At 40.9% G+C, this 14,516-nt stretch overlaps 1 protein-coding gene across 1 annotated transcript in view; it reads left to right on the top strand.

The window, feature by feature from the left end:
* Positions 1-1,832: 1,832 nt before the first annotated feature.
* nudt14 (nudix (nucleoside diphosphate linked moiety X)-type motif 14) overlaps positions 1,833-14,516 on the top strand; it is a 29,362-nt gene continuing 16,678 nt past the window's right edge. Inside the window, exon 1 of the mRNA XM_061051705.1 lies at positions 1,833-2,004. Coding sequence (XP_060907688.1) covers positions 1,924-2,004 — 81 coding nt within the window. The 5' untranslated portion in view covers positions 1,833-1,923. The remainder of the gene's footprint in view (positions 2,005-14,516) is intronic.

Raw genomic sequence — 14,516 nt, 5'->3', positions numbered from 1 at the left:
TATGATTTTAGGCTGTCCCGGATGAAAGATGATCAATCATGGCAATATCTGTGGTCGTGGCTCCAAAATGGGGATCCTAAGTTGGACTGTGTAAGAATCAAACATGACTGATCTCATGGTCTTGTGACCAAATATAGCCTGCAACAAAAATATCTCGACAGTGTCAGAGATTTAGGCAGATCATCTCACAGTGTGAACGCTTCTACGATCTACGTCAGCGACCGACCAATAGAAATGCAGCATGAAATGATGCACTAAGTAGTGTGACCACGCAGGCGCCAGAGCTGTCGAAAGCGTATGCAAACAATAATATGACTTCGCCGCAAGCTTTCTTTGCAACACAGGCAACCCAAGTTGGCCTCTCTTCCCTTAGCACATTTTTTCTTTTCCTCCACTTGTTACTGTTTTGTTTTCTATGCACATGAACGCCACTATGGCAAGAGCTCGCTTTATGTTGGCCGCATTGGCAACCTCAGCTCGATCAGGTTGACACACACTGACGAAGCTAATGAACACCAATGACGATGCATGTTGTCTTGCCAGCCAATGATTCACTAGGAACCTCATTGCACAGTGTACATGCACGTCATATCCAACATTATGAGATCCATGTTGCACAGTAAAGTAGAAAATTGCAAAAATCATGCAGTCTGTAGGAGGCATAAGTCTGGACCTGACGAGTTTGGTATTGTTTGATGGGACATAAGATCTTCCTACTCTCTAAAAAGTACTTTAAAGGGAAGTCACTATACAATAGTTGTTTTACAGTGCACGTCATAGTGGGTAATGTCCACCTGAAATTGACTTTGTAACATGTAATGTCTTTCAGTTAAATTTGTGGTTAATAAAGAGGATTTCTAATTAAACGTTTTGTTTTTACAAGGGTGGATTTGTAATTGACTTTTTTTTTGTCTAAAAAAACAATTTGTGGAGACTCATTTGGTTTGAGCTAATTAAATAATTAGGCAATAATGTAAATATTAAAGTAAGCAAAATATGTGTATGCAGCCAGTTTGTATCTAAAATCAAATCAAATCAAATCAAGTTTATTTGTATAGCACATTTAAAAACAGCTTCACCTGACCAAAGTGCTTTACAGGCAATGCGTAAAAGCAAGAAATAAAAATAAAAACATTAATCTATACATATGCATATACATACATATATAAACACATACACGTACCTATACATACACATAATACACACACACAAACATATATATATGCATATACATATATACATGCAGCATACATACATATCACAAACACATACACTCATACCTACATGCATACACACAGATACATACCTAAGCTCAATTTATGGGGTCTGTTTCAACTTGTTTTAAATGCCAGGGAAAAGAGGTGAGTTTTGAGTTTTTGATTTGAATGGATTTAAGGAGTTGATTTGTCTGATGGAGGGAGGCAGTTGATTCCACAGACGGGGGCCGGCCACTGAGAAGGCGAGGTCACTTCTGAGTTTTCGTTGAGCTCGAGGGACTAACAAGGAGCGACTAGTGACTCCTTTCCCAAAGAATTCTGATATAAATGACTAATTTCTGTTATTTTTTTTGTACTTCAACTGAACTACAGGTTTTTTCTCCTACATTTGTTAAATATATATATAAAAAAACTTAATTATATAAATTTAAAAAACAGTTTTTAGATTTATAAACTGAGCCTTTATTCCATTTAAAACCAACAAATAAGTGTCCAGACAAAAATATTACACCTGTTTTTCCACCTTTTTTTTTTTTGTTTGTTTGTTCCTTCTACCCTCACGCATCATCCAGGTATCATCCTCACCAATCCTCTCAGCTGTTACATGTCCTCTCCCGGCTTCCGTAGACATTCCTCCGCTGTCAGTGAGTGTGCGGTGACAGACATCCATCGGTGAGCCACCAACCCCAGCTCCAAAGTGTGAACTATGGAAGAGATAAATAACATTGAAGTTGTTCCGTGCACAGAGTCCGACTATCTCAAACCTTTCCGGGTGCACTATAACCAGGTGAGTTATCTTACGGCACGAAATTAAACCGGTGATGGTCGAGGCTGCAGGATGCTGTAGGCTAGCCCAACCCCCCATTCATTTCGCAGCTAGAATGCTAGCACAACATGAAGGCTAAACTGACCTTAAACACAAACAGTGGCGGCGAGAATTGCAATTACTTCAACTCAAATGTGCAAAGCGGTGTGTTCGCCGCGTTTTCATACACGGCGGTGGGATGCTGCCCCTTTTATTGAGCAGCAACCCGAAGCAGATAACCAGAGAGTTGTTAGCTTGCATGCTAACGGTAGCCTGCTGTGGAGGGGTTTTGCATCACGTTAACGTCAGCACATGCTTTACATTAGTACAGGGAGGTGGAGATAACATGGTGTGTGCAGTGTTACGCTACAAGGAGGGATGTTGTTTCTCCCTCGGGTCAGGTGAGACTTGTTGATCTTAGCTGTCAAAGTGACTCCTGTGTGTGTGTGTGTGTGTGTGTGTGTGTGTGTGTGTGTGTGTGTGTGTGTGTGCTGCAGTGTCAGAGGTCTTCACAGTTCAGGTTTTTTTACACTGACCTAATTTGCTTGTTTGCACTATAAATGTAGAGCTTTGCCTGTTTCAATCAAATGAAGAATATATAGTTATACCTAGGCTTACTCTAACTATCTATTTGACCTCTCTACAATGAAAGTACAGTTCCAGGTTACAGCATGAAATACTACAGGGACACATGCATACAGATCAGACATGCTGCAGTGATTTACATGAACATGTCTCAGTGGGCCTGTTCTTCATTAATCCCGCTTATGTCTTAAATGAGTTTGGTAATTGACCACTTAAATGTGTCAACGCTATATTATTGCCAATTTCTCTGTGAGAACGAGGTTTGATTTCTGTGTTTTTGGAGTATTTTTGTATTCCGGGGAGGGGGGAGTACCTCAGTCCATTCTCCTACATTATCCCACATATGGAGAGAGAGAGATTCCGCTTAACGTGATCAACGTCACTTCCCTTGAACAATTGCAACACGCAGGAAAACAACCGTCATGATTATTTGCTGTGAAGAAATACAGAAGAACAAACGTCAAAAAAAAAAAAACAACAACCAGAGATTGGCTCTCTCCGAGGGTTTAATTAGACTACCGCCCCGACCATTAAGACTTCAAGACTTACAGGTGGGCCACGCCAACCCGGGCACAGAGAGCTCCAGCTGAATGCACACAGAAGCTCTCTCTCTCTCTCGAGTCTGCTTTGTATACGGGGAAAGCGGTAGATCAGTCTGTAGGGACTTGGGTTGGTGGGAATCGGAGGGGTCGCCCGGTTCAGGTCCCGGCACGGACCAACTCCGGAAGTTGGTCTGGTAGCTGGAGAGGCGCCAGTCCACTTTCTTGAGCACTGCCGAGGTGCCCTTGAGCAAGGCACTGAACCCCAAAAAACTGCTCTGGAGCGCTCGCTGTGGGCAGCCCCCCCTCACTCTGAGACCATAGGATCCTGTTTGTGCATGCGTGTGTATTTCGGCCTATGTGTGTGTTCATGTTCATTAGACAGAGTGTAAAATTTAATTTCCCCTCCCGGGATTAATAAAGGATACGTTATTTTTGCACGATTTCGACCGACCTCTCGAAGGTGGTGTAGTATACAGATGCATCTCGATACTAATACTCACTAATGTCATTCTTAGATGTAGTGTTTCTGCTGTGAGATGCATTCGTTTTGTTTATAGTGGGTCCAGGTGTAATGGCATAGCAACTTCTGGCCTCATGTAAATAAGTCAAAAAAGATCACTGGTTTGCAATTGTACCTGGACACTGGACAGAAAAACTTTTATTGGTTACATGATATTACTATTTCCCTTTTCCCTTTTATATTTAGTGGATAACATAGATCCACAGAGGGCTTATTTTGTATGCATCTATTGTACAAACAGCCACATTTTTATTGTCTTTGAAATGGACACATTAATTAAACTTGGTTTAATAATTAGAGCTTCATATTCAAGCCTGAAATTGACATCTTCCCTCTTACATGCAATTGGACGGTGTATTGTAAATTATAGGCCTGTACCCACCAACACCGACAAGTTCTGTCTGTCTGCCTGTTGGTGTAGGTATAGTCTTCATCGATCTATCCATCCATCCATCCATCCATCTATCCATCCATCCATGCACCCATCCATCCATCCATCCATCTATCCATCCATCCATCCATCCATCTATCCTTTGCATCCCATCTCATAGCTGCCTTTACAGGTCATTGTAGCAAACTAGGTGTGCTGATTTGATCGTCTTTGACTGACATCTCGTTAGCTTTTCATTATATTTCAGGAGCTCAGAAGTTGTCATATTGTATAACATCTGCCTCAGTGCTGTGCATTGAATGCTCAATATTATACCTGCTACTAGAAAACAGAAGTCACAGGAGATTGTGATCCTGAAGCACGACTACATCACTATTTGTTGGCTTGAAGAAAAGTGTGATGACTGTGTCTCCTGATGGTCTCTTTCAAAGTGAGAAACGCTTTCTCACCCAAACATAGGCTGCAGTCCAGCATGGTTTTATTTTTAGGCTTTCAAATATCCGTGCAGTTTGTTGTGAGAAATCTGCATAGTGACAGTGATGCAAAAGAGGTATCAAGGTAAACCTCAGACTTTTTCAAATACAGAATGTGTATAGACACCTGCATAAATTACACCGTAAACAATGATAAGAGATGTTATTCACTTTATTTGGTACTTTATTTTCTGCCCTCGTGTCCTCTACATGGACTGTCCTCCTTCACTAAAGCCTGTTGATTGGGGGTGGAGGGATATGTGATACATGTTGGCCCGTGATAATGATAATATCACAGATCATTTATATACAGTATTGCAGGAGAATATATAATGATACACCAACATATCTTATTAGCTGAAGGACATAATTTGCCCATATGAAGGTAAAGAGCACGATGTCATGTATTTATTTGCTGCAATTTAGTGTCAGTTTCACAGAACTTTTAGTAGTTTTTAAAATTATGTTGAAAAAATGTTTGTTTTAGTCCGGACTCCTCATTTTCAAAACCAAAAAGCTGGGATTAGAAAACATGAGGGTAAAAGAACATATTACTTTAAAGAATTTTAGAATTTGACTGACATAACCATCTTGTGTAAACCTATAAACATTTTAAGACTTTTTCAAACGCACAAAAACTTGTTTTTATGTTAACCTGTATACGACTGTACCTGAAACAACTAGTTATATTTGCCTCGTTTTCTGTAACTGCAAAAGGTGTTGTATTGAAAAGTGCTACTTAGTGTTGTGGTCAAGACCAGACTAACCGAGACCAAGACATACTAAGGCAGAGACCAAGTCAAGACCAAACCATAAATGTAAATGAAAATCATCATTTTGTGTGCATCATGTCACTCACTTAGACATTAACACCGGGAAGGTTGTGGCCGTAACCGAGGGATAAAAATCTAATTATGAATGAACTGAAGTTATATGTTCTTCTAAAAAGGGTGTTTTCCTTCTAATCAAAGCAATGACTTGAAAAAATAGTCTGTCAGTGATGATCTTTACCGGTCTTGATTTAAAATTTGGGGTCAACCCGGTCTGAGACCGAGACAAGGCCAAGTAAAAATGCTTTCGACTCTGCTCATGTGCAGAACCATGTGCACATCTTGGGTGCTTGTCATGACACCTATAAGTTGATGAGCTCAGAAAGAAATATTTTATGTCGTTATTTTAGGTTACTTTTTTGTTGTGACTGTCAAAACATGTTTCCCCTTTCCTCACATTGCAAATGATGTGGGTAGTGGTGTAATATCACTGATTCTGCGCTTCTCTGCTATCGAACAGTGGATCTTTTTCAGGCAGCTTTCATTCCTCCCTACAGCCTCAAAACTCATTCTATATGACGAGTGCTTTTCCCACTCTCGTGAATAAAATGTGCAGTGTTAGTCATGTAGGAGTGTGTGACCGTGAAGTCCTCCCATTGCAGGTTAGTGAAACTCTGTGCAGCCTCGAGTGCTTTGCCAACTTTTTCTGTGGTCTCAGCTTCATTGTGATGGAATAGCTTTGTCTGCCTAACTTCTTGGATTTGAAAGCAGTTAGCTCATCTCTAAACTTCTTTTCATCGCTGTCTGACATTATCCCGCTGTCTTCTTCTAATTTTTAGAGAGACAGGACAGTGGATAGAAACTGAATTCAGGGCAGAGAGAGAGAGAGAGTGGGGAATGACATACCGCAAAAGAGCAACCGGTCGAACTCATACTCAGGCTGCTCGCTTTGAGGCTGAAAGCTTCCGTACATGTGGCGTGAAATCTAACCACAAAGCCGCTGCCCTGTCTTCTTCCTGTTTTAGAAGATGTATTTTTAGGGTTTTAACTTTATTTGATATGACAGTGGATCGAGTAGGAAGTTTGCAGACAGAGTGGGGAATTACATCTGGGAGAGGAGCCAAAGGAAGGACTAGAACCCAGGCTGCCTGCTTGTAGAACTTTAGCCTCTATACATGGAACTAACCCAGAGGCCATCATGCTCCCTGTCTTCTTCGCCATTAATTCTGCTGTCTGCATTGATAATCGGATTACAGAAGTCAGGACCACAATATATTGCCATATCGATATTATGGCCCACCCCTAGTGTTGATACACGATTATTAGTCAACACAACTTGGACTACAAACACCTTAACAGGAACCAGAAGAGACAAGGTACCAAAACCCTTCCCAGGCCTAAAGATTCTGTAGTTTTTCTTCAGGAATATATACCACAATCAGCCTTATCGAGACATCCTGTGTTACAAAAAAGCCATCGCAGAGACAATTGTTTTAATAACAAACATGCTTCACTGTTTTCACCAGCTTTTATAAAATGTCCTTTTAATTGACTCAAACTTTAGAACTTGAAGTTAAACATTTGCCGTTTTCTAACGGTTGAAAATGAACCGTCCAATTAAGGGTTTAGACAATAAGAATATCCGCACACATGGCGTCATTATGAGCATTATAAAATATTTATCAAGATATCAATTTCAATGTTGAATATGATTAAAAGTTTTGGGATTCTATTTTTTTTCCTCGTCCCCCAGGGTCCCATGAAATGACAAGAAAGTAGTGAAAGAAAGTAGTCTGATGTGCAGCTGACAGGTGGCACATATGGAAAATTTAAAGTGTGAAAAAACGGCTCTTAATGTACATGAACGATTGAAGGGGCTCTTTTGTAGTTTTGCTTTCAATTGAATCAGATAGCAAAAAAAAAAAGCACTCATGGAAAGGCGAGCTCAGTGAGGAGTTTTTTTTTCTTTTCTTAGTTTGGGTTCACACCTGTGACAGCGGAGAGGAGAGGGGAGGGTAGGGGGGTTAAGCTTGTCAAGAGAACGGCGGAACGGCTAAGACAGCAGATGGACAACAAAAGAGAAGATGGTGGACTGCCTCTCTCCGTCGTGTGTCTCCCCCCCCCCCCCCGACCCCCCTTTCATCCTCACCGTCTCTCCCGTGCAGCTCGCCCCCCCACAAAGGCCTTTTCAGTCACACTCAGGGAGCATCTCTCCCCCCCAAAAAAACCTTTTATGTTCCTCAGTACATCTGCAGCCCAGCCACTGGTCACTTACCCATTCACATACACCGACACACACTCTGAAAGTAGATCATGTCACGAGTGCGAGGCTCTCTTCATCAATAGTGTTTGTGGGTGTTTTGTCTCGTCTTTCTCACCTCGCTCTCTACAAAGCAGGTGACTGTCCCTCGTTGACTCCAGGAAACCCCTCTCATGTCTGTGGTCGTGTGCTTGTGTTGAATCATGAGTTGCTACTTAGAGCAGGATAATTACCTCCCATTTATTCATTATGATGATTTTGAATTATTCATCTGGAATTACTTATCTGGTGTAGCTTACAGCCCTGGTGTCTGCAGCTAGGGTTTCAATGAATATCAAAACCATTATAATCTAAAGACTCCTTTTCTTGCATGAATAGTTGTTTTTAGGCCCGGCGCTTGAATGATGGCAGGAAAACGACACTAATATTTTGAATGAATGAATAGAAAGACGATTGTCTGCTTCTTTTCCAACTAGTGATGTACGACAGTTTGTTATTAAAGGTACTGGTCATCTGTGTAAACAAGTTTTTGTCCTGAGTAATCTCGTCAGATTTGGTACAAGAATGCAGAAGTGTTCTTGATGCCATTTTGAAGTCTGCGTAGTATCGTCAAATAGCATCGCAGAGTACCATTCATTGGCTGTATCCAGGAGAACAGTAGAGCACATGAGGCGGATTGCATATCAATCAATCAATCAATCAATTTTTATTTGTATAGCGTCAACTCATAACAAGTGTTATCTCGAGACACTTTACAAAAAGCAGGTAAAAGACCTTACTCTTTGTCTGTTAACATTACAAAAGAGCAGGTAAAAGACCTTACTTATTGCTATGTTACAAAGATCCGGCCTATCCATCATGAGCACTTTAGCAAAGCAGCAAAAGTTACAGTGGTAAGAAAAAACTGCCTTATTAAAAGGCAGAAATCTTCGGCCGGATCCCCGGCTCATGACGAAACAGTCTTCACAGGCCTAGACTGCGCCGGGCTTGGAAAGGGATAGGGGGAGAGATGGGATAAGATGCAGGAAGAGGGATAGAGAGCAAGGGGGTGGGGGGAGGTAGACCGTCCATATGCCGTAATTGGAACCTGTCAGGGGTTATCTGACCACAATTTAGCTTCGATCAATCTATAAACTGATATGTGCACGTACTGGAAAAAAAAAAAGGGCTTGTACACCGACACTCAACTCCAACTCAATTCTCATGTCCATTGTTGCGATTGGAAACTTGTTGGCCCAATCGAGCTGTAGACAATGACATGAAAGGAAAAGGAAGTCCTCCATCACCAACAGCTGGCAACACCAGAAGCCCTGAATTAAAATTGGTTGCTGCCTAAGAACCAGAGTTACTAAAGACTAAATTGCGGGCGTTGAGTGATGAAGTGAAGGGAGCGATCTTCATCATATACTTAGTGTTCATTACTTATCAGCAAATGTAAGCATGCTAACACGCCTAGCCAACGCAAGCCTTTTCTACATTTTTTACACAGGTCCTCAACAGCACCGTAGTGAGATTCCTCCTCCTGCCAATATGCTCTACTACATGGATGTAAACAAGCAACGTAAATGTATAGAAGAAGCAATGCAGTTTGGCAGTAATTTGATCTAGAAAAAATTTAAGTAAGATGTTTATAGGCCAGGTTGAACTGGCAAATAATCACTCAACCTGAGCAATATGTTACATTGAGCACACGGAGACGTCAACCTGCAAGGGGGGGACCGAATGCTGGCTGTGCTAGCATGCTAACATTAGCCACACTTGGCAAACCAAATGTGTTTAGTCATGTTGTCTGAGGGTTTCCTTTACTTAAGTTGACTAGTCTGAATTTAATTTGAAATTAGCCACGCGGAACATCCCTACATGCTACATTGTTTTTGCCATTTTGACATCTGTATTTATTTAAGCACAGTTAAAACAGAAATTGGCTGTGGTCTTTTCCTTAGAGTAGTGATATCCCAGGGTGAGTTCGCACGGAAGGTACAGTAACATGTAAAGTGACTTGATTTGATTTGAGACTCACATGCTTTCTGCGGACTAAGCTTGAGGGCACAGTCACATGGGTATATTCTTGAAGAGAGTTCGTCCTTGACACTGCGTTTGGCACTCGAGGCTATAGGAACCACAGAGCAGGTTTTAATGCTGCGGATCCGTAATTCCATCATTACTGGTCTGTGGCTTCATGCAGGTGCAGATTCTTTTATCATTGTCTTTTTTTTTTTAAACTCTGCTCATAATTAGTTCACTCGTTATAATTTTGATTTGAAGACTAAAGGAAACCTGAAAAAAAACCAAAAAACTGGAGAGCACATGTTGAGATTCGAGTAGTGCTTTTGTACTTGAGGACGGTATTTGATTTTTTTCTTTCTACTGCAGCTGCTGGATTTAATGTGTAGTGAGCACAGTGGGTGTGTATGTGTGTGTGATGGTTATTAGATTTTAAGCACCAAAAAGATCAAGACCATACATGGCTCACTACAATAGCCATTCACACAGGAGTCTGTCACTTCTGATGCCCAAAGCCAGAGGGACCACATTAATTTCAAGGTTCTGTGTAGTCTGTTCCTGCTGCCTTTCCTCTCTCTCTCTCTCTCTCTCGTTCTGTTTCTGTCTATGTCTCTCGCTCTCTCTCCCCGTGGGCTAATCTCTCTGTCGTAATCCATGTCGGCCATGATTTTCCGTCTCCCCTGGGCCATTCATGCTGTCCCCGCCCCCCTTCTCTCAGCAAGTGGCCCGAGTAATGAGGGGAACCCCACCATCTGTGAGTGGCGACAGGACACTGAAGAGGGAGTTTGTGTGTGCGCTAGTGTGTGCGTGATGACACATTCATGCTAAGTAGTTTTACCTTGTACAGTATGTGGTTACTGAAAAGAAACCTGTCATATTTTAGCATTTTAACAATTGCATTGCCATACATGATTACTATATATGATTCCTAGAAAACTAGACAATAACTCATTAATAGTATTGTTTGTCCTGGTGCTTTTGAAAATAAAGACCACATTTCCTCAATTTGCAGCTTCCTGTTGGAAATGCATTGTTGTGACTCGTTTTGTCTCCCTGGAATCACTTTAAACTTTTCACACATGAGATACACTCTTGAAAATTGCCAGACATGGTCTGAATGGGGTTCATATGAAAGCATGAAACGGCAGATTGTGTTCACCCTGACCATAAGCAGACTATTTCCTGCCAACCTGTTAGTAATATGTCCGTGTAAAGTTAGGGTGAGCCGATGTGTGAACGCAGCAGGTAATAGTCTCACCATGAGGAAAGGGATGTGTTTTTTTTAGCTAGCTTTTATGGTGACGGACACATGAAGTATCCCCTGTTATTGTTTTTTCAGAACTGAAGGTTGTTTCAGCTTTGAAACTCATAAAGCGCTGCTGCATTGATACTGGAGCTAAAGCTTCTGGTGGTCACAAAAGTCCTCCAGACAGTAGGGTGTCGATATTTTGATGTGGTCTTGCAAGATGCAATAGGCTTTTGAATTAGTAAACATAATAGTCGACATGTGATTACCCTTTTATGCAGATGATGATGCCTCTTACTTTTCAAACCCCAAAATGTTAAGATTGGGATCAAGATTAAGCCTTATTTGCATATGCACAAAACTCCTGAAAACATCCTGACATTTTTGGGATGAGGTGCATTTTTCACTTCAACTCTAACAGGAATTTTCCCATCCGTCATCATAGTAAATTTTGCGTATGATGTCGTGGTGAGAGGACGTAAGAACACAGCAAAATAAGATTAAGAAAATGGAAGTGGAAGATGATAATGACGTGAATAAGATGACATAAAATTGACAGACTCTGTTGCTTCAGTCGTTCTTTTTACGTCATGTCCTTCCTCTTGAGACCCCTGACCCTCCAATCCAAATGGGATGGTCTCCTGCTTTGAGGTGCATTTGTGTAAAAGTAATTCGGGAAGATTTCAGAGGCAGTCTGCCTGAAAATGTTCAGAATTTGTCTGCCTCTATTCAGAATTATTTTTCTTAAATCAATAACGAGGTTAATGTTAAAAAAAATGGATGAGAAAATGTGGACTTCGCTTTCTTTTTTTAAGAACACGTTCCAATGATTGTGTTTCCAATATGTTATTGTACAGCTCTAAAATGATCTGGTATCTTTATATTCTTAGCAAAGTCAGATGCAGTGTAAAATAAGTGTTATGTGAAAAAATATAGACATCAGTTTGACATAGACCAAGTATCTCATAATTTGGATTTGGTTCATGGGCAGGACAGATTCTTTGTAATACATGTAATCCACATCCTTGTTAAGACCCAACAATTTAGCTGTTATAGGTTCATCGACAATAAAAATGCCCTGAACCATACATTTTGTGGCTCAGTCACGACAAGCGATTTATCACACACACATCAGTTTTGCTTTGTCTGAGGAACAGCGAGCAGGGCGCGGCAAGGCTTGGCCTCGAGGAGGAATGATGGCGTGTAAGACGTTTTGTTGACATGACAGGTTTTTGTGCGAGCAATTACACTCGTAGATCATCTGCAGCAGCGTGAGCAGTGCGTCTTTCGAGACATGACTCCACCGTGAGGGGTTCGGATGATGTCAACGCCTTCCTAATGGCTGACGGCGGGAGAAAGATGACTGGTGGTATCGCCTCTGTCTTTAGGTCTTTATGGCTTAGTGTATAAATGGCGCCAGTGTGAGCCTGCAGTGTGAGATTTATTGACCTTTTAAACTTAAAATGGAAATATTTTTTTATGGAGAATAAAGAGAAAGACAAACAGCGCATTGTCAGTTTTGAAAAGCTGAAACTTTATTTTTTATTGAAGCTTTTATTGAAGCTAGCAGTTAGTTTTAACCAAAGATTATTGATCAAATTTGTTGGTGTATACACTCTGCTTAATATTTAGGTACTATTTAAGATTTATTTGATTGTGCATTGATACATTGACACACAAACACAAACCCTGAAATCAATGTACTCAACATGAACAGATCCGTTGTGACTAAATTAATGCAATCATTTGTTTTCCATTCCATCCGGGTGCTTGTAGAGATAAATGAGGATTGTCGTAACAGAGTATCTTTCCTCAGTTTAAAACTGTGCCACAGCAACACCATCACTAAACCAGCACAAACTTTAGCTCCATGCTCTCATTTCACACCACAACATGATAGTTAATGATGCATGAACAGCATTATGCTAGCTTGGCTTCACATTGAGGCCCTGTGGCCCTGACTTGTTAGGTCATGCACCCGTCGCTTGACTGTTTGTTGAGATGATTTGAGGGACTTTGTAAGCTGGATGTATATTTTTAGATGATTCTACACTAATGCTCCTCTTTGGGAGCTGTTCTCTTAGTATGATTCAGAGGATGTCTTCATGAATGAACGAGGGTGTGAATAAAGGCTTGGTTGTTATTCTTTAGTATTCTATTGTCCCACTGTCATAGAGGTATTAATAGAAATATCCTGGTTAATTAAACAACAATAAATCAGTAAATTGAATGGGTTGCGGACTGTTCTGGTAGTAGAAGAAATCAGCGAGAGAGAGACGGGAATGACATGTGGGAAAGAGGCCGCAGGTCGGACTCGAGCCTGCTCGGGTCGGGCCGCCCACTTGGAGGACTTTAGCCTCTGTGCATTGGGCACGACCTAACCGCTAGGCCATCTGCGCCCAACTGATACGGGATTTTTGGGGCTGATACCAATATCAATATTGGGGAGAGAAAAAAAATCAGATAATGATAAATCGGCCGATATCTTTCTTCTAAGTATGTTCGATCTTTACAGATAGATAGATTTAGATATACACATTAATTGCGCTGGTCACTCTGCAGGGTGATAATGCTATTTGTAATCCATACAGCACACTCTGCTTGTGACAGCCAGAAAGAGAACTGCTGGTGAAATACAACAATACCCAAATTAAATGCTATTTGACTGGTCAATAAATCTAGTAATATTAGTGAATTTCTGCGATTGATTAAAAGAAGCCGATACCGATAGTCATTGGATAAACTAATATCGGTCGATATTATCCCCTTGCAGATTAATCGGTCGGGCTGTAACAACGATACAGATATTTTGGTTGCCTGAAGAAACCGGCTCTCCTGAAATCTTGTGTCCGCTTAAGAGTTTCAGAGAAACAATGATTTTAACTTTGCAACTCCTTTATTTGGCATTCTTTTTGTGGTATTAATTATCTTTACTATAAACAGGAATTCAGATTTCAAATATGTGATACAGTAAATAACTTACGTGTATACAAGCTGTATAATATTGTTCCAGTTCTTGAGGAATTTGTTATTTAAAGGATTATCTTCAAAATGGCAGCTTTAACAAAGTGTGGATAATATTAATATTGGTCAACATAGAAACACATTATGATGCGTATCTTGCCATATCAGCCAGCTTACTTTTCTCAGATTTCTTTTAATCTAAAGGATTTTGGTTCATAAGAAAAAAATCAACCTCCCCAACACTTTTGAAACTGTCAAATGAGTGAGTTCCCTTTAGATAGAAATCTTAAGTGTTCTTATTGCAGCTTTAAGTTCCTCTCTGGCACAGCGGCACATCCTAAGTCAAGTCCTGTTGCCACAACAGTGCTTTTATTATGTCTCATTCTATCAGTGCAATTCGATTGGAGATTAAATCTCCACCCATTTCTTAGGTGGTTGCTAAAGCTGCACTACTACATCTGCACAGGAGAAGGCACATCGATCGGAGCTGCAATAGGACTGTTCTAGTAAAGCTGTCATCGCTGCATCTGGGAGAGCTCGTGGGTGGAGAGGAGGTGTAGCCTAAATTTGAATCAAGGCCATGTTTCCTCAGGCATAGCGAATGTAGGCCAACTTTACCATATTTATACAGCATGTAATGGGGAGAGAAATACAGGATAAGTTTATGGCTCAGCTCTGTTCAGACATCTGGGCTGGTTTGTACTTTGTACAGATTGTTACTCGAGCAGGAGTCGTTTGT

Source organism: Labrus mixtus, chromosome 12, assembly GCF_963584025.1.
Source record: "Labrus mixtus chromosome 12, fLabMix1.1, whole genome shotgun sequence".
NCBI classification, from domain to species: Eukaryota; Metazoa; Chordata; class Actinopteri; order Labriformes; family Labridae; genus Labrus; species Labrus mixtus.
Note: the sequence above shows the minus strand (reverse complement) of the source record. Positions and strands in the feature narration are given on the sequence as shown.